The following is an 18,968-nucleotide window of genomic DNA, read 5'->3' as shown; positions in this document are numbered from 1 at the left end:
CTGTAGGTGGGGTTTGGGTGGAGGTCCAGACTGTAGGTGGGGTTTGGGTGGAGGTCCAGACTGTAGGTGGGGTTTGGGTGGAGGTCCAGACTGTAGGTGGGCTGTGTGCAGGTGGGGTTTGGGTGGAGGTCCAGACTGTAGGTGGGGTTTGGGTGGAGGTCCAGACTGTAGGTGGGGTTTGGGTGGAGGTCCAGACTGTAGGTGGGGTTTGGGTGGAGGTCCAGACTGTAGGTGGGGTTTGGGTGGAGGTCCAGACTGTAGGTGGGGTTTGGGTGGAGGTCCAGACTGTAGGTGGGGTTTGGGTGGAGGTCCAGACTGTAGGTGGGCTGTGTGTAGTTGGGGTTTGGGTGAATGCATATGGCTCCTCAGTACCTCTCAGGCTTCATCCATAAATGGAACCTGTTGAAAAAACTATAGGTGAGCACGCACACACGCACGCACGCACGCACGCACGCACGCACACGCACGCACGCACGCTCGCGTGTGCCCCCCTGTCCCCTCCCTGTTGAAATCAATCAAGTCGTTGCTTTTATTGCTGCAGATTATTATACCATATTCCTCAAGATAAGGCTCCGTTCAACATGCACGCTCACAAACTTTCGTTTAACTTGCCTTTGATCCCCATCACGTGAAACATTCTTCAGATGGAGAGAACCAGGCTGAGAGATAGCTCTGGTCCATCCATAGCCTCCTGTACTGCCGTGGCATTGAGGCTATGCGACCGTTCCAGACCCACAGGACAGGTGGGGGTCTGTCCGGAAGTTCCAGACCCACAGGAATGCTCCCAGGGTGCCGGGCCAGTTTCGGTGTGCCACTGCGCCTCCGAAACGGTTGAGAAATGACAGAGTTACAGTGTGGGGGTCCCTCTACTGTACTGTACTGTCACTGTACTGTACTGGCAAACATCACAATGTATTAAATAAGAACTATAAGTGATGGTGAAGGAGGAAGGGCAGTCACTCTCCCTCAGGAAGTTTGCGCTCTAAACTCATGTCTTACTATAAGGGCTGTAAACCGGTGTGAGAGGCCAGCATGACAGATCCATAAACAAACAGAAGGGCCTCGAACACTGAAGATTGAAAACTGACGCCCTTTGGACGCAACAGATTGTCTTTACTTTTACTTACAAAAGTGCAAAAAGTGACATGGTGAAAATAAAGTGACACAAATGAGTGACGCCCACACCATGTTCTAGGCATGTTGACTCGGTTCCACAGATACAAATGTTCCCTCTTTCTTATGTTATTTGACTATCACTATTTGACCAATGTTTGACCAGTTTGTATAGTATAATTTGTTGATTACATTTGATGCAGTAATGGTCTTTTTTCATTTCATTTCCTTTTTTAGGTATTATATCTTAAAGGACCACTTTAAGCACAATTGTTTTCCTACTCAAGTCTGTTTCTCATATAGGAGGGCTGTGGGCAGTTCAGAAACCCGTCCACCAGTGACATCATCGTTAGGCAGATTTCTTTTTTAAACAATATTGTTTTTATCGTGAGAACGATGGCTTCCATTTTCGCATTGCAACTTTTCAGGACTAGAAAGCCTGCAGTTTCTATTAGCTTGGATTCCCCAATGATCCAATTTTTTTTAACACTCAACGAGGGAAAGACTGAGGTGCTGGTTTTCGATCATGCCCCAAGCTATCCCAACGCTGACCTTGGCCCACTCAGCATCAACACTCGCCCCTTTGTTAAAAATCTAGGAGTGCTCTTTGACAACAAATTCAAATTTGATAAGCAGATTAGTGCCGTTGTCAAAGCTAGCTTTTTCCAACTAAGGCTGCTGGCCAAGATCAAGGCCTATCTACCTCCCTCAGACCTAGAGAAAGTTGTCCATGCCTTCATTTCCTCGCGGATTGACTACTGCAATGCCCTGTACTTTGGAATCGATCAATCTGCTATCAGACGCCTACAACTCGTCCAAAATGCTGCTGCCCGCCTCCTTACCGGAAAGAAAAAGCGCGATCATATTACACCCGTCCTTGCTTCCCTACACTGGCTCCCAGTTCGCTTTAGAATAGATTTTAAATTATTATTGTTTGTCTTCAAAGCCCAAAATGGGCATGCCCCCCCTTACCTCTGCGAGCTCATTAAACCATACGTCCCAGCCAGACCCTTGAGGTCAGCTGACCAACTGCGTTTGATTGTGCCTGGAACCTCATGTGTCACTAGAGGTGACCGAGCCTTCTCTGTGGCCGGTCCCACACTGTGGAATGCCCTGCCCCTTCCCATTTGTTCTGCCCAGTCCCTGGGTGTTTTTAAATCTCTCCTAAAGACCCACTTTTTCTCCCTGGCTTTTAATGTTGCCTGAAAACTCGTACCCTTCTTATACCATGTCTGGTTATACTTCCGGTCTCACTTGTTGCTTTGTTTTTGTTTTGTTTTTGTTTTCTTTATATGCTCTTGTTGTTGCTCTGTTCTTGTTTTTACATGCTCTTGTTCAGCACTTTGGTTTGTCTTCGGTCAATGTAAATGTGCTATACAAATAAACTTTGATTTGATTTGATTTGAATGATGATGTCACTGGTGGACGGGTTTCTGAACCGTCCACAGCCCTCCTATGAGACACAGACTGAGTAGGAAATAATTGTGGCATTTTATCATGATTATTAGTGAGGACCTATTCTATGAAGATGGGTTGAAAAGTGGTGAAGTGGTCCTTTAAAAGTCCCTTAAATTTTCACTTTACTGAGTTGGGACCCCTCCCTAAAATAATTCTGTAATCCATAATCCATATCACTCGAGAACCATTTGCTCCACTGACTTCAAATTTGACACACACCACAGGGTGGATGGAGTGCAGTGCCCGGTGTCGAATCCGTCGGATCGCCGGTTGTCCAGAACCAGCACATCAGCCTCTGCCCAGGCTACGGACAGGGCCCACCTGATCACCCCTGGATCTCCCCTAGAGATGGCCTGTTCTGACATCACAATGGTGTTCTGACATCTGCATAGACTCCATATTTGAGCATAAAAGCGACAGACATAATAACTGGGTAGGACATCCATTTCCATTTCCGCCGTAGTCTGAAAACCCACCTCTTCAGACTCCACCATGGCCCGTAGCACTTTCCCTAGCCTATCCCCTTAGATAGCACTTTATGTAGACTTAGATAGTATTTTAAACAGACTCATAGCTTGTTACGTAGACAGCACTAGAATTGTTTTTTATGTAGCACTTTATAGTATACATGTATAATATATAATATAGTATAGTATGTATAGTTTACATAGATACTCCACTGTTACGTTCTTAGTTTACGCATGATTCATGATAACTACTTTTTATATATGTGATGTATGCCATGCTTTTGTATTGCTTAATGTAAGTCGCTCTGGATTAAGAGCGTCTGCTAAATGCCTAAATTGTAAATTGTTCCAACTTGCATCGTTCCAAGTAGGCCAGTGCCCAACTTGCACCGCTCTATAGTCCATAGGCATTATGTTGTGCTTTAGCTATTGAAAAATAGCAGATCTACAAGCTCATAGCGCGCCACCGAGTGGCGCGCTATGAGCTTGTAGGTCTGCTATTTTTGAAAAATCGAAGAACGACTGACAGAAACATAGCTTTTTCAGAAAACTGTCAGGATGTAGAAGACATTTTTAGAATCTGATCTCAGGTCAAAATGGGTTAAGAATCACATGCTCTATCTTTATTGATAACACGCATCCACATAAAAAACTATTATCTTCAGAATCATTACATATTTTTAATTAACACTTTATAGTAATTGCATTAATGTACAAGACTGACAATAAAACATTGCAATTTCTGATTCAGAGTTCATTCACATTAAATAATGGAAATGTTGGGTTTAACTTAATCTTGAATGCAATCAAATAAAACACAAACCAGGTCCTTGTACAAAGAAAGAAATATAAGATAAGACAACATTTCACAGACGGAATACATTTTAAATGAAATACTTTATGATACTCAAATACTCAATTGATCGTATTCATCTTTGGCTGTACTTCGGACCATCATAAAAATCATGTCTGTTTCTGTAGAATATGAACAACAGTTAAATGGCTTGATTTGAGCAGACCGATGATAAATCAACAGCCCTTTTCATGTTAAGCTCACTGTCAATCAGTGTGATTGACAGGAGAGATGATCAGAGGAGCAGAGTTTTTACCACCATCCTTTAGTCCAGGACCAAAGAATGGATAGAGTTTCTCAGTGAAGGCGCAGCCAGTGAAAGAGTAGAGATGAACTCTGGATTCCACATCATAAAAGGAGACCAGACCCTCCTCATAATCCATGAACACTCCCACTTTCTGGAGCTCCTCTCTTACAGGGAGGAGGACAGGAGGGCCAGCAGCAGCAGCCTTGTACTCATTTCCATTCCTCAACCATATAGACCAGTAACCGTTGTTGGGTGTCAGTGATATTGGTCCCTTCCTGTTGATGGACTCTCTGGCCACTCCTAAATACCACTCAGTCTTCCCTTTAACCTCAACCTCATAGTAAAACCTTCCTGAGGAGAAGCTTTGTTTTCCAAAGACACAGGGAGAACTGGAGAATCTCTCTTTGTTGTCTGGGAGATTCTTATTCACATCTCCACGACTCACTTGTTTCCCATCCTCAGACAGGATGAGTTCGCAGTGTGCTGTATCAGGGTCCAGAGTTACATCCACAGCATATTGCTGGATCCTCCTCAGCTCAGCATCACGCAGCATCTTCTCTACGTCTTTACTGAGTGTCTTCTCCAGCTGAGCCACAGCTGTCCTCAAAGTACCCAGGCCTGGAGACTGATGGACCTTGACCTTTGTCCAGTCCTTGGTGGGTTTCCATCCAGTGTTGATGGATGTGGAGTTCTGGAGGAGGTGGAGGTGGTCTTCAGTGAGTGAGATCTGCTTCAGCTCAGAGCTTCTCTTCTTTAACTCAGTGATTTCCTGTTGCAGCTCTTTAATGAAGCCTTCAGCCTGTTTCTCTGTTGCTTTCTGCTTCTCTTCAATCCCACCAATGAGCTCTGCCTGGCTTCTCTCAATGCAGCTGATCAAAGCAGTGAAGACCTGCACACTGTCTGCTCTCTCTCTGTCTGCGTCTTTCTGGCTGAGATCTACTGAGTGTTTGACCTCCTGAATCTTCAGTTGTCTCTCCTGGATCATCTGCTGAACTTCAGCCTCTGTGTCTCCCAGCTCAGCCTTCTTTCCTTCATATGCCTCTTTCATAGACACAATCTGATGTGACTTGTGCTCTGACTGAGTGCAGAACTGACAAACACACGTGTGGTCAGTCTTACAGTACATCTCCAGAGGTCTGTCATGTTTCTTACACATATAGTCTTCCAGGTTCTTCACGGGGCCGATTAGTGTGTGTCGTTTTAACGCTGGGACTGTGCGATGACGCTCCAGGTGAGTCTCACAGTAGGAGGTCAGACACATCAGGCAGGACTTCACGGCCTTGAGCTTGTTCTCAGTACAGACGTCACAGGAGACGTCATCTGGTTCAGCAGGTTCTGGGGTTGTGGCTAAAGTTGTTTTCATCTGCTTTGACGTCCTGAACTGATCAGCCATCTCGGAGAGGACTTTATTAACGGAGAACGCTGGTCTCTTGTAGAAGGTTTCTTTGCATAGCGGACACTGACACACATCCGTAGTGTCCCAGTAATGTGTGATGCAGGCGTTGCAGTAGTTGTGTCCACATGGAGTGGTGATTGGATCAGTGAACACATCCAGACAGATAGAACACAGGAACTGCTCTTCAGAATGGAGGCTGCTGCCGGCACACGCCATTTCTACACAAGAGGGAAAGAAAAAGGGAAAGAAATGTAGTTCTTCAGTGATACTGTTGTATTGGAAGTTGGAACAGAGCAATGTTGACAGTCAGGGACGTATTTAGTTTACGCATATAAGGCAAGATGTGCTATCATAGGTATGTGCCTATGATATCACATTTACTAAAGTGTTTATTATACTTTTACTCCACTAAAATTATTTGAAAACTTTAATTACGTTGCAGATTTATTATTACAAAACACACATTCAGCACTTCAGTTCTGTTCTATATATACTATATATATTTTGGCCATTTGAAAATAGCTGCTCTACCAGCTGATATTTTCCAAAATATTTGTATACATTTGATACTTTAAATGGGACATGCTGTATAATGAGTACTTTTATTTTTGGTACTTTAAAGGGACACTTCACCCTTTTTGCAAAAAAAATATATGTTAATGATGTTTAGAAGATTTAGAACAGAACAGAGTATATTTCTGCATAGCTGTATTGATTGATACTTTTACTTAACCCATTTTGGGCGGGAACCCCTTTTGGTGTTAGCATTATGTTATGCTTTAGCTATTGAAAAATAGCAGATCTACAAGCTCATAGCGCGAGTGGCGCGCTACGAGCTTGTAGGTCTGCTATTTTTGAAAAATCGTAAAAATGCGGCACAAATCTTTGAATATATTCTTTCAGAGCGAACGTTTTTTTTATTTCGACGTCAGGCCTAAATGTAAATGTAAATTATTACATGAAACATGGGCGTTACGGGGGTGTGTGTGTGTGGGGGGGGGTGTAGATTGGACTTTGCATATATAGAGACACACGCGGACTACAAATTTCACGCCCCCAAATGAGACAGCGTCCCCACTTCTGGTCCGTTGGCACGGATACTGCAGGCCAGCCCATAGAAGTCCATTGAAATTCAACTGTAGTTAGCCTACTTTTAAAATAATATGAAATGAACTGAAGACTATATTTATTTGAATAAAAATATGTTTCCAAATGTATGAAGTGTTTTTGTCAACATATATTGTTGTTTTCTCAATAGAGGATGTATTTCACATTTAATTTACCACTTGAATGAGTTACCCATAATGTTAATGGAGCAGAGGGGAGACGGCAGACAGAGAACCTGTCGCTTTTAAGGGACGTCACTGCCTTTATGAGGCTACGAGCACCGACTTTGAAGAGTGGAATTCTCAATATACATCCCGATCCCGACTGACTTTGTTATTCATGTCTATATTTTGAACATGTCACAGGCTTACTATATATGTTCTACCTACCACGGAGCTCCGACGGTGTGTTTTACCGCTGTCAACTTGTTAATTAACTTTGCTGAATAGTTGCATGGGAAAATAACCCAGCTAAATGGAGGAGTGACATCCTGACATTTTCAACTATCTAGTGAATTCTCCAGATGAATATTAATAATAGTCTTGCAAGAAGCTGTTTAGATCAGCAAATATATCTGGGTATTGAAAACCTCAAGGGATGCAACCGTGACGTATATACCGTGCGACCACTTTGACTTGAGATTTACAATGCTAGCACTTTTCACAAACTGATGGAGTATATTATAGTTAGGGATGCCAGAAAGTGACCATCAGCCAAATCGAATAATCTATCAGATAAAACTTAAGATTTTATATTATGCACATGCCATGGTCACATAACCATTATATGTTGAGTGCATGCTTTGATGGTTACAGTTTTATAATCAGTTTTGATGAGTAAACCTTTGTGGAGATCTTCTCAGTTCTCATTATATGCTAGTTACTGCCATTCAGGATGGAAAATGAAATCCATTTGGATTTGGGGAGAAGTAGTTTCATAAGGGGCTGGTATGAAGTACTTGATATAAACAGAAAACGTTCAGTTCACTAGTCTACACTCTACTCTACAACTGCCTTCATTTCATCTGATTGTCTGTCTGGCAGGCACTTAACAAGCGATCGTTAACTGTGTCTGTTAGAGAGAGGGGCAGAGAAGAGTGGCTTTGCTCAACTTGATTTATACTTATATTCTCCACTCTGATGAAGGTACATGTTCGATATATCATGCAGCCTTACTTATTAGCCTATATTTTGGCTATTAAAAAAAATAGCCAAAATTTTTTTTTTTCCGATTATTAAAATCGATTTCGGAGACTCTGACAATTAATCGGAAAATCGATTAATCGTTGGCATCCCTAATTATAGTACATTGTAGGATGTATATTGAGATGACAGGTATGTGACATTGAAAAGGACAAATTAAACATATGGAACACAAAGAAAATCGCTATAGCCTCAGTAATGAACCAGTGAAATTAGGGTATTTCATGATGCCTCTCATAGGGATTGCATTGGCAGCTGCAGTACACAGTTGAAACGGACCAGAAGTGGGGCCGCTGTCTCATTTGGGGGCGTGAAATTTGTAGTCCCCGTGTGTCTCTATGAGGGGTGAAAGTGGCTTTCATTTCTTACAGGAGCTCCCAGAAATGTCATTCTGCGACGACACCCGGACGCGCCGGCGCGGCCAAAAAAGTGTTGAGGGTTCAAACCCCACAGTACCCCTGAAATGCATAGAAAACTGCCAGTTTTCTATGCAGTTTTCTATGCATTTCAGGGGTACTGTGGGGTTTGAACTTCAAACCCCACAGTACCCCTGAAATGCATAGAAAACTGCTTTTTTTGGCACAGTTATACTGCCAATAACATTTTTGGGGGTTCAAACCCCACAGTACCCCTGAAATGCATAGAAAACTGCTTTTCTTTTAATACTGTGCCAATAACATTTGGGGTTCAAACCCCACAGTACCCCTGAAATGCATAGAAAACTACATTTTGTTTTTGCACATTTAGGCTATACTGTGCTATACAATTACTGATATAATATCAGGAATTTCATAAAATTATTATTATTATTACATGTGCTTGGTGCCTGTCTCACTCTCTGTGTCATGCAACTGTATGGTCTTGGTTGTTTTTCTAACTTTGTCTTTAATGACATTATCTTCTTCAACTCTTTCCTTTCTCTTAAAGAGCTGAGCTAATGTTGGTTGCATTGCCATTTTGCTTATATATATTTTTAGCGCATTCTTCTACTGACTTTTTAGTTTACTTCTCAAAACAGTTGCCACCGCCATAGAGACACACGGGGACTACAAATTTCACGCCCCCAAATGAGACAGCGGCCCCACTTCTGGTCCGTTTCAACTGTGTACTGCAGCTGCCAATGCAATCCCTATGAGAGACATCATGAAATACCCTCATTTCACTGGTTCATTACTGAGGCTATAGCGATTTTTTTTGTGTACTAATAAAGTGTCCCACAATGTACTATAATATACTCCATCAGTTTGTGAAAAGTGCTAGCATTGTAAATCTCAAGTCAAAGTGGTCGCACGGTATATAGGTCACGGTTGCATCCCTTGAGGTTTTCAATACCCAGATATATTTGTTGTATTTTGTTTTATATGCTATGTATTTGTTGAAAATGATCTAAACAGCATCTTGCAAGTCTATTATTAATACTCATCTGGAGAATTCACTAGGTAGTTGAAAATGTCAGGATGTCAATCCTCCATTTAGCTGGGTTATTTTCCCATGCAACTATTCAGCAAAGTTAATTATACAACAAGTTGACAGCGGTGAAACACACCGTCGGAGCTCCGTGGTAGGTAGAACATATAGTAAGCCAATGTTCAAAATATAGACATGAATAACAAAGTCAGTCGGGATCGGGATGTATATTGAGAATTCCACTCTTTAAAGTCGGCGCTCGTAGCCTCGTAAAGGCAGTGACATCCCTTAAAAGCGACAGGTTCTCTGTCTGCCGTCTCCCCTCTGCTCCGTTAACATTATGGGTAACTCACTCAAGTGGTAAATTAAATGTGAAATACATCCTCTATTGAGAAAACAACAATATATGTTGACAAAGACACTTCATACATTTGGAAACATATTTTTATTCAAATCAATATAGTCTTCAGTTCATTTCATATTATTTTAAAAGTAGGCTAACTACAGTTGAATTTCAATGGACTTCTATGGGCTGGCCTGCAGTATCCGTGCCAACGGACCAGAAGTGGGGACGCTGTCTCATTTGGGGGCGTGACATTTGTAGTCCCCGTGTGTCTCTATTTCATTATTAGTTTCCTGTTTTCTTTTTTTTCTTTTTTATGAACCAATCAGAGCTAAGTATTGCGTTGTGCCAGTCTTGTCAGCCAACCAGAAACATGGTTTGAACGTTGGTGGATTCGTCGTAGTAGAGAGCCCGCCTTCTATATCCGGTCATTTGCACATATACCTTAGGCAGACAAACGTCCGTTTCCGTATCCGCTCTCTAGCGGATTTCAAACCTGCAAAGTGAACTGGTAGGCTACTGTCTGCACGGCGCTACAGCACGGCTGCGAGCGAACCGAAGGGAGAAACCAGTCCGTGGCGTGCGGTGGTGGATTAATAAAATAACAACGGATCATTACGCTGGCTGACACAAACACACTGTTACAATTCAGAAGCACTTTTTATTAAGAAACCCCGATTCTGACGTTAGTAGATTATGTTTTGATTGTTTTCCTCTTGGACATGCGTTTTGGCCCACTTTCACGCCCAACTTTATCACGGCCCTGTTGACAGCTACATTATTGAAACCTGTGAATCTTACTGAAGATATCAAAGAACAGCAATAAGATCGTGTCTGGGTATACATTCTATGTCAATGAATGATATATCTTGTATTATCAAATATATGATTTGTTGTACTCACCTGTCTTTAAGTATTTCTGTAAAAGTTCTGTCGAACGGAGGTTTTGTGGAGAGAGTGCAGTGAGTTGTCTTCAACCCTTCTCTGTCAGCGCTGTACTTTCACTTTCCATTTACTGAGAAACGTATTTCCTTGGAGCAGTTAACCCTTCACATCCACTCCACTCTGCTCTCCACTCCTCTCCTCTCTCCCTCATCCCCTTTCTTTCCTCCTTTCCTCCTCTCCTCCTCTTGTTCTCTTGAAAACCTTTTCATTTCATTTTGTTGTCTACCAATAGACAATTTACAATTTAGGCATTTAGCAGACGCTCTTAGGCCCTCATTTATCAACCGTGCGTACGCCAAAATATGGGTGTACGCCGAAATTACCGCAATTTTCGGCATTTACCATTTGCGCCAACGTTTGATTTTGAACTTGAGCCAGGACAAAACTCACGTCTGGTCGGGAGCTGTCGTACGCTTTGTCCTCACCTGTTTTTCTGTCGTAGAACAGCGGAGCAGCATTGTCTGAACTGCTGACACGCTGTCACAGGCATCTAAACATATGTTTTCACTCCTAAAATGTTAATATAAAACTGTATGTATATACATGTAAAAAGAAAAAGAAAAAGAGAGATTTCCAACTTTACAAGTAATTAAAATCGCGCAATTAAAAACAATATAACATGTTTACAATGTATTAGTTTGTGCTTAATCAAACAGTGCTTTACTGGCCTTGTTATGCGAGCGCACTTGTGAGATGATTTGGGAGCGCATCGCATGCGGCATGAGCGTGACATCAGATGCCTATAGAATCACTGTGATATTATTTTAAAAAAAGGCACATGGACTGCACGCCTTTATTTCCAAGTGACAATGACAATCATACAGCTTGCCTATTTGCAATTGTAGCAGGCTATAGGCGTAAGGGGCTTAATCATTCACCATTTAAATAAGCGCTTTGACAGTTCAGATAAAAGCGAGATCATTTTCGGGGGTCGGGAGGCGTGCGTCGCCAGCCCAGGCCAGCACATACCGGCACACATGCAAACCTTCATCCATATGTTTATGATTCGTTCATCAATGATCAAATCACTCCATAAACGTTGATTATGACTGCCTTGACGACATGGTAGCCTATCTCTCATGCAGGCATCACTGACTCACCCACAGGACTTATCACAGCAGTGCGCAGTCTCACTGATCGCCTTCGCCGTGCACTGCGCACGAATGGGTAAAATTATTATAGGCCTACAAACGTATTCCATTCATGGCGATGCGATGTGTCATGTAGCCTTGAGGTGCGTGCGTGGACATGACAGAAAGGCAAGCGAGGTGAGAGGGAAACAGGTGAGAGGGAATTATTTAATTCATGCAGGTGTTCGTTCTTTATTTATTTAAGATACAACACACCAGTTAGTTGGGCTTGCAAGTTGTGTGTGTGTGTGTGTGTGTGTGTGTGTGTGTGTATGAGAGAGGGGGGTGAGGCGGGCAGTACGTTTTTCCTGTATCCATGGTTTCCAGGTCGTATTGCAGTTGTTCATGTCGCAAAAACGAGGGCGAGGCTTGATTTCATAGGGCGTGCCAGATAGATTTCAGCCGTCACATTTATAAACGTCCGAACGAAATTAAGGAAGAAACAGCTGTCTGCGATCACTTTGTAAATGCCGACCCGACGTGGGTGTACTACGAATCCTACACTCGAATTTGGGGCAGATTTTACACTCGATTGATAAATGAGGGCCTTAATCCAGAGCGACTTACATTAAGCAATAGCAAAAGCATGGCATACATCACATATAAATATATATATATAAAAAAAGTAGTTATCATGAATCATGCGTAAACTAAGAACGTAACAGTGGAGTATCTATGTAAACTATACATACTATACTATATTATACATGTGTACTATAAAGTGCTATGACTACATAAAATGCAACTCTAGAGCTGTCTACGTAACAAGCTATAAGTCTGTTTAAAATACTATCCAAGTCTACATAATGTGCTATCTAAGGGGCTAGGCTAGGGCAAGTGCTACGGGCCATGGTGGAGTCTGAAGAGGTGGGTTTTCAGACTACGGCGGAAGATTGGGAGTGAGGCTGCAGTTCTGACTGTGATGGGAAGTGCATTAGTTTGGTGCCAGTCACAGCTGCCTGTTTCCCCAAACAGTTTCAGCTTGAAACCCAAACCCAACACAGCAATGTGGTGACCCCCGGCACAGAAATAAGTATTAATCACTTTAGCCCTATTTCAGAAATAGTCGAAATAGGCCTATCTATCTATAAGCTTACGACGGGTCGCTATGCAACTTGTTGTGAGCTTGTAGATCGGCTATTTTCAGTACTTTTGAAATGTTTTATATGCAACGTTTCCTTTATAGCCTAAATCCTATGTATATGAAAATCACACCTGTGTGAAGTGAGCGGTGCAATTCCGTGTGGGGGTCCCCGGGGGTCTCCTCTCCGGAAGTTCCAGACCCACAAGACCACAGCCAGGGTGCCGGCCCGGTTCCGGCGAGCCGTCCCACGTCCGAAACGGTAGAGAAATGAGAGAGTTACCATGTGGGGGTCTCGGGGGGGTCCCCGGGGAGTCCCCGGAACATCCAGACCCCCAGGAACGCTCCCAGGGGGTTACCGTGTGGGGGTCCCTCTACTGTACTATACTGTACTGTCACTGTACTGTACTGGCACACCCGAAATCATCATATATACAGTTAATATGTGCGTGTGTGTTTGTGTGTGTGTTAGGTTGCACACATGGGTGGTGAAAAACAACCATGCTGTTTTCGTGCTCATACCCACCCAGACACCCAGCCAGGCAGGCAGGCAGCCAGCCACACACATAGCTCCCTAAGGGAGTGGTTGCACCACCCAAAAGAACGTTTCACCTAGGCTACTAGTACTCACCAATACAAAGGCGGGTTGTGTCATTAGAAAGCCTACTTTCCTTAGTGGACACACTCTGAGCCCCCCCCCCCCCCCCCCCCACCACAAGTATAAAATGTACTTTTTGGCCAGAAAGGGATTTGTTTTGCACCGGGGGAAAAAAAATACTTTTAGTTACTCCACTGGGCCCTCTATCGATATTGCCAAGTAGAGAACCCTCATAGAGAAAAAACGTCCTCCGGTGAAAACAAATCCCTTTCTGACCTAAAAGTACATTTTATACTTGTGGTGGGAGGCTCAGAGTGCTCTAAATGGGTTAAGTGCCACGGCCAGTGCTACGGGTCGGGCTAAGGTGGATTCTGAAGAGGTGGCTTTTCAGACTATAGTTTTCAGACTACGGCGGAAGACCTGAAAAGAAGCCATGCCAGTCCACACAGTATCGGTGCTAAACTGTGATTATGAATAAGGTCAGGCCTATAATTACCTCCCATACATCTTCAGAAGAGGAGGCAGTGTGTGAACGCGTGTACTGCAACAGTAGAGGAGGCAGAGTGTGAACGCGTGTACTGTAACAGAATAGGAGGCACAGTGTGTGAACGCGTGTACTGTAACAGAAGAGGAGGCAGTGTGTGTGAGAACGCGTGTACTGTAACAGAAGAGGAGGCAGAGTGTGAACGCGTGTACTGTAACAGAAGAGGAGGCACAGTGTGAACGCGTGTACTGCAACAGTAGAGGATGCAGTGTGTGAACGCGTGTACTGTAACAGAAGAGGATGCAGTGTGTGAACGCGTGTACTGCAACAGAAGAGGATGCAGTGTGTGAACGCGTGTACTGTAACAGAAGAGGAGGCACAGAGTGTGAACGCGTGTACTGCAACAGAAGAGGAGGCACAGTGTGTGAACGCGTGTACTGTAACAGAAGAGGAGGCAGTGTGTGAACGCGTGTACTGTAACAGAAGAGGAGGCAGAGTGTGTGAACGCGTGTACTGTAACAGAAGAGGAGGCAGTGTGTGAACGCGTGTACTGTAACAGAAGAGGAGGCGCAGTGTGTGAACGCGTGTACTGTAACAGAAGAGGATGCAGAGTGTGAACGCGTGTACTGCAACAGAAGAGGAGGCGCAGTGTGTGAACGCGTGTACTGTTACAGAAGAGGAGGCAGTGTGTGAACGCGTGTACTGCAACAGAAGAGGAGGCAGAGTGTGAACGCGTGTACTGTAACAGAAGAGGAGGCACAGTGTGAACGCGTGTACTGTAACAGAAGAGGAGGCACAGTGTGAACGTGTGTACTGTAACAGAAGAGGAGGCACAGTGTGAACGCGTGTACTGTAACAGAAGAGGAGGCACAGTGTGTGAACGCGTGTACTGTAACAGAAGAGGAGGCAGAGTGTGAACGCGTGTACTGTAACAGAAGAGGAGGCACAGTGTGAACGCGTGTACTGTAACAGAAGAGGATGCAGTGTGTGAACGCGTGTACTGTAACAGTAGAGGATGCAGTGTGTGAACGCGTGTACTGTAACAGTAGAGGAGGCACAGTGTGTGTGAACGCGTGTACTGTAACAGTAGAGGATGCAGTGTGTGAACGCGTGTACTGTAACAGAAGAGGAGGCAGAGTGTGAACGCGTGTACTGCAACAGAAGAGGAGGCAGTGTGTGAACGCGTGTACTGCAACAGAAGAGGAGGCAGTGTGTGAACGCGTGTACTCTAACAGAAGAGGAGGCACAGAGTGTGAACGCGTGTACTATAACAGAAGAGGAGGCACAGTGTGTGAACGCGTGTACTGTAACAGAAGAGGAGGCAGTGTGTGTGAACGCGTGTACTGTAACAGAAGAGGAGGCAGTGTGTGAACGCGTGTACTGCAACAGAAGAGGATGCAGAGTGTGAACGCGTGTACTGTAACAGAAGAGGATGCAGAGTGTGAACACGTGTACTGTAACAGTAGAGGAGGCACAGTGTGTGAACGCGTGTACTGTAACAGAAGAGGAGGCACAGTGTGTGAACGCGTGTACTATAACAGAAGAGGAGGCAGAGTGTGAACGCGTGTACTGCAACAGAAGAGGAGGCAGAGTGTGAACGCGTGTACTGTAACATAAGAGGAGGCAGAGTGTGAACGCGTGTACTGTAACAGTATGCCTGCTAGTGTACAAACGGAACCTTAAGATTAACACTGAGGATTTGCTGCGTGTTTGCGTGCGTGTGTGTGTGCGTGTGTGTGTATGTGTGTGTGTGTGTGTGTGTGCGTGCGTGTTTGCGTGCGCGTGAAGTGTGAATCATTGATGTAACTGCAGGCACCATGTCTTCATTTGCACATAACACGAGCCACCACTGTGCTGTATACAGTAGCTGTAACTGGGTCCCTGCCTGGGTCACTTGATCAGATCTTATGTAAAATGGGAGTGTATTCACAGACACTGCTGTGCTGCTGCATGGGGACCCAATTGGGTACTGTTGTAAGCTACTCTGTAGAGTGTAGACTTAATGTATAGCCTTACTCCGTTCTACACAAGCAGTGGTGGAAAGGGTACTCAAGTTTCCTATATTCAGCTATTCATGTAGATCAGGGGTTCTCAACCCGTGGGTCGCGACACCTCGGGGGGTCGCCAAATTATTTTGGGGGGTCCCCAAATTATTTAAAAAAAAAAAAAAAAGTTTTTTTTAATTTTTTTTCACGGTTTTTCAAAAATAGCAGACCTACAAGCTCGTAGCGCGCCACTCGGTGGCGCGCTATGAGCTTGTAGATCTGCTATTTTTCAATAGCTAAATTATAACATAATGCTTAAAACACCAAAAGGGGTTCCTGCCCAAAATGGGTTAAGGTTATTGTAGCAGTCAATTTATATTGGGGGTCGGGAGGGGGCGGGGCGGGGGTCCCGAGACATTGCCAAAGCATTTCCGGGGGTCCCCGGCCAAAAAGGTTGAGAACCACTGATGTAGATCAGTGGTTCCCAAACATTTTCATGTCAAGGACCCCCAAATTGACACTAATGAGCCCCGCGGACCCCCCATTTGAAAAGACATGCCAGGGACCCCCATAAGAGGAGATTTCTTACGGCTCTAGCAGTGATTCTCAACCAACTTCATTTCAAGGACCCCCAGTTTGACATGCATTAATCTACAGAACTCTATTTAATGGCATTTCTATCTCCCTACCCCCTATTTATATTGTAAAATCAATTTTTACTCTGACAGTGTACAAATGGAACCAAATGGACCCGTTAGGGTCCATTTGGGTCCTATTTGACCTAGGGTCCTATTTGTACACTCGAAGAGTTACAGACCCATAAGGGACCAGGTCAAAAACTTCAAAATCATTTAGCTGGGGACCCCCTGGAACTCCATCAAGGACCCCTGGGGGTCCCCGCCCGGACCCCACTTTGGGAACCACTGGTGTAGATTTTCGTCTTACACAAACATTAAATTGCCATTGACAATGAATGGAGAATTTTACGTCATAGTGTCTGAGCAACAAAGCATATAGTGTCGATTTTATGTCATGATGATGTACGATGATAAGAGCGCCCCTCACTTCACATGGGTGTGATTTTATTTTATTTAAGTAAAAGTATCAATACTACAAAACTGTAAAAGTCCGGAATTTTTTAGGTATTATTAGGTATTATTATATCTTAAAGGACCACTTTAAGCACAATTGTTTTCCTACTCAGTCTGTGTCTCATATAGGATGGCTGTGGGCAGTTCAGAAACCCGTCCACCAGTGACATCATCGTTAGGCAGATTTATTTTTTAAACAATATTGTTTTTATCGTGAGAACGATGGCTTCCATTTTCGCATTGCAACTTTTCAGGACTAGAAAGCCTGCAGTTTCTATTAGCTTGGATTCCCCAATGATGATGTCACTGGTGGACGGGTTTCTGAACCGTCCACAGCCCTCCTATGAGATACAGACTGAGTAGGAAATAATTGTGGCATTTTATCATGATTATTAGTTAGGACCTATTATATGAAGATGGGTTGAAAAGTGGTGAAGTGGTCCTTTAAAAGTCCCTTAAATTTTCACTTTACTGAGTTGGGACCCCTCCCTAAAATAATTCTGTAATCCATAATCCATATCACTCGAGAACCATTTGCTCCACTGACTTCAAATTTGACACACCACAGGGTGGATGGAGTGCAGTGCCCGGTGTCGAATCCGTCGGATCGCCGGTTGTCCAGAACCAGCACATCAGCCTCTGCCCAGGCTACGGACAGGGCCCACCTGATCACCCCTGGATCTCCCCTAGCGATGGCCTGTTCTGACATCACAATGGTGTTCTGACATCTGCATAGACTCCATATTTGAGCATAAAAGCGACAGACATAATAACTGGGTAGTCTGGGTAGTCCATTTCCGCCGTAGTCTGAAAACCCACCTCTTCAGACTCCACCATGGCCCGTAGCACTTTCCCTAGCCTATCCCCTTAGATAGCACTTTATGTAGACTTAGATAGTATTTTAAACAGACTTATAGCTTGTTACGTAGACAGCACTAGAATTGTTTTTTATGTAGCACTTTATAGTATACATGTATAATATATAATATAGTATAGTATGTATAGTTTACATAGATACTCCACTGTTACGTTCTTAGTTTACGCATGATTCATGATAACTACTTTTTATATATGTGATGTATGCCATGCTTTTGTATTGCTTAATGTAAATCGCTCTGGATTAAGAGCGTCAATTGTAAATTGTTCCAACTTGCATCGTTCCAAGTAGGCCAGTGCCCAACTTGCACCGCTCTATAGTCCATTCAAACATACATTAGAAACGGCTTATATCACTTGGGCGTGGAGTGTTAGCTTGGCCTCCTGATTGGATGGTGGGACATAACATGATGGATGGCTGATATATTCTTTAAGAATCACATGCTCTATCTTTATTGATAACACGCATCCACATACAAAACAATTATCTTCAGAATCATTACATATTTTTAATTAAAGGACCACTTCACCACTTTTCAACCTATCTTCATATAATAGGTCCTCACTAATAATCATGATAAAATGGGACGATTTTTTTCTACTCAGTCTGTGTCTCATAGGAGGGCTGTGGGCAGTTTATAAACCGTCCTCCAGTGACATCATCATTAGGCAGATTATTTTTTAAACAAGATTTTTTTTACAAAAATGTTTAGATTTTCATTATCGTGAGGACGATGGCTTCCATTTTCGCATTGCAACTTTTCAGGACTAGAAAGCCTGCAGTTTCTATTAGCTTGTATTCCCCATCGATGATGTCACTGGAGGACGGTTTCTGAACTGCCCACAGCCCTCCTATGAGACACAGACAGAGTAGAAACAAATTGCGCCATTTCTTTCATGATTATTTGTGAGGACCTATTATATGAACATAGGTTGAAAAGTGGTGAAGTGGTCCTTTAACACTTTATAGTAATTGCATTAATGTACAAGACTGACAATAAAACATTGCAATTTCTGATTCAGAGTTCATTCACATTAATTAATGGAAATGTTGGGTTTAACTTAATCTTGAATGCAATCAAATAAAACACAAACCAAGTCCTTGTACAAAGAAAGAAATATAAGATAAGACAACATTTCACAGACAGAATACATTTTAAATGAAATACTTTATGATACTCAAAT

The 18,968-nt window shown here is 43.4% G+C and overlaps 1 protein-coding gene across 1 annotated transcript; it reads right to left on the bottom strand.

Moving 5' to 3' along the window:
• Positions 1-3,827: 3,827 nt before the first annotated feature.
• Positions 3,828-10,562, bottom strand: LOC306922925 (E3 ubiquitin-protein ligase TRIM39-like). The gene is made up of 2 exons (XM_079500842.1): positions 10,497-10,562; positions 3,828-5,752 (listed from the first exon to the last, which is right to left on the bottom strand). The coding sequence occupies exon 2, from the start codon at positions 5,748-5,750 to the stop codon at positions 4,098-4,100; it is 1,653 nt and encodes a 550-aa protein (XP_079356968.1). The 5' UTR covers positions 5,751-5,752; positions 10,497-10,562; the 3' UTR covers positions 3,828-4,097.
• Between the last annotated feature and the right edge of the window lie 8,406 nt (positions 10,563-18,968).

This window comes from Electrona antarctica (genome assembly GCF_951216825.1).
Source record: "Electrona antarctica genome assembly, chromosome: 1".
In the NCBI taxonomy this organism is placed as follows: domain Eukaryota; kingdom Metazoa; phylum Chordata; class Actinopteri; order Myctophiformes; family Myctophidae; genus Electrona; species Electrona antarctica.
The sequence above is the reverse complement of the archived record's forward strand: the minus strand, read 5'-3'. Positions and strand labels throughout refer to the sequence as shown.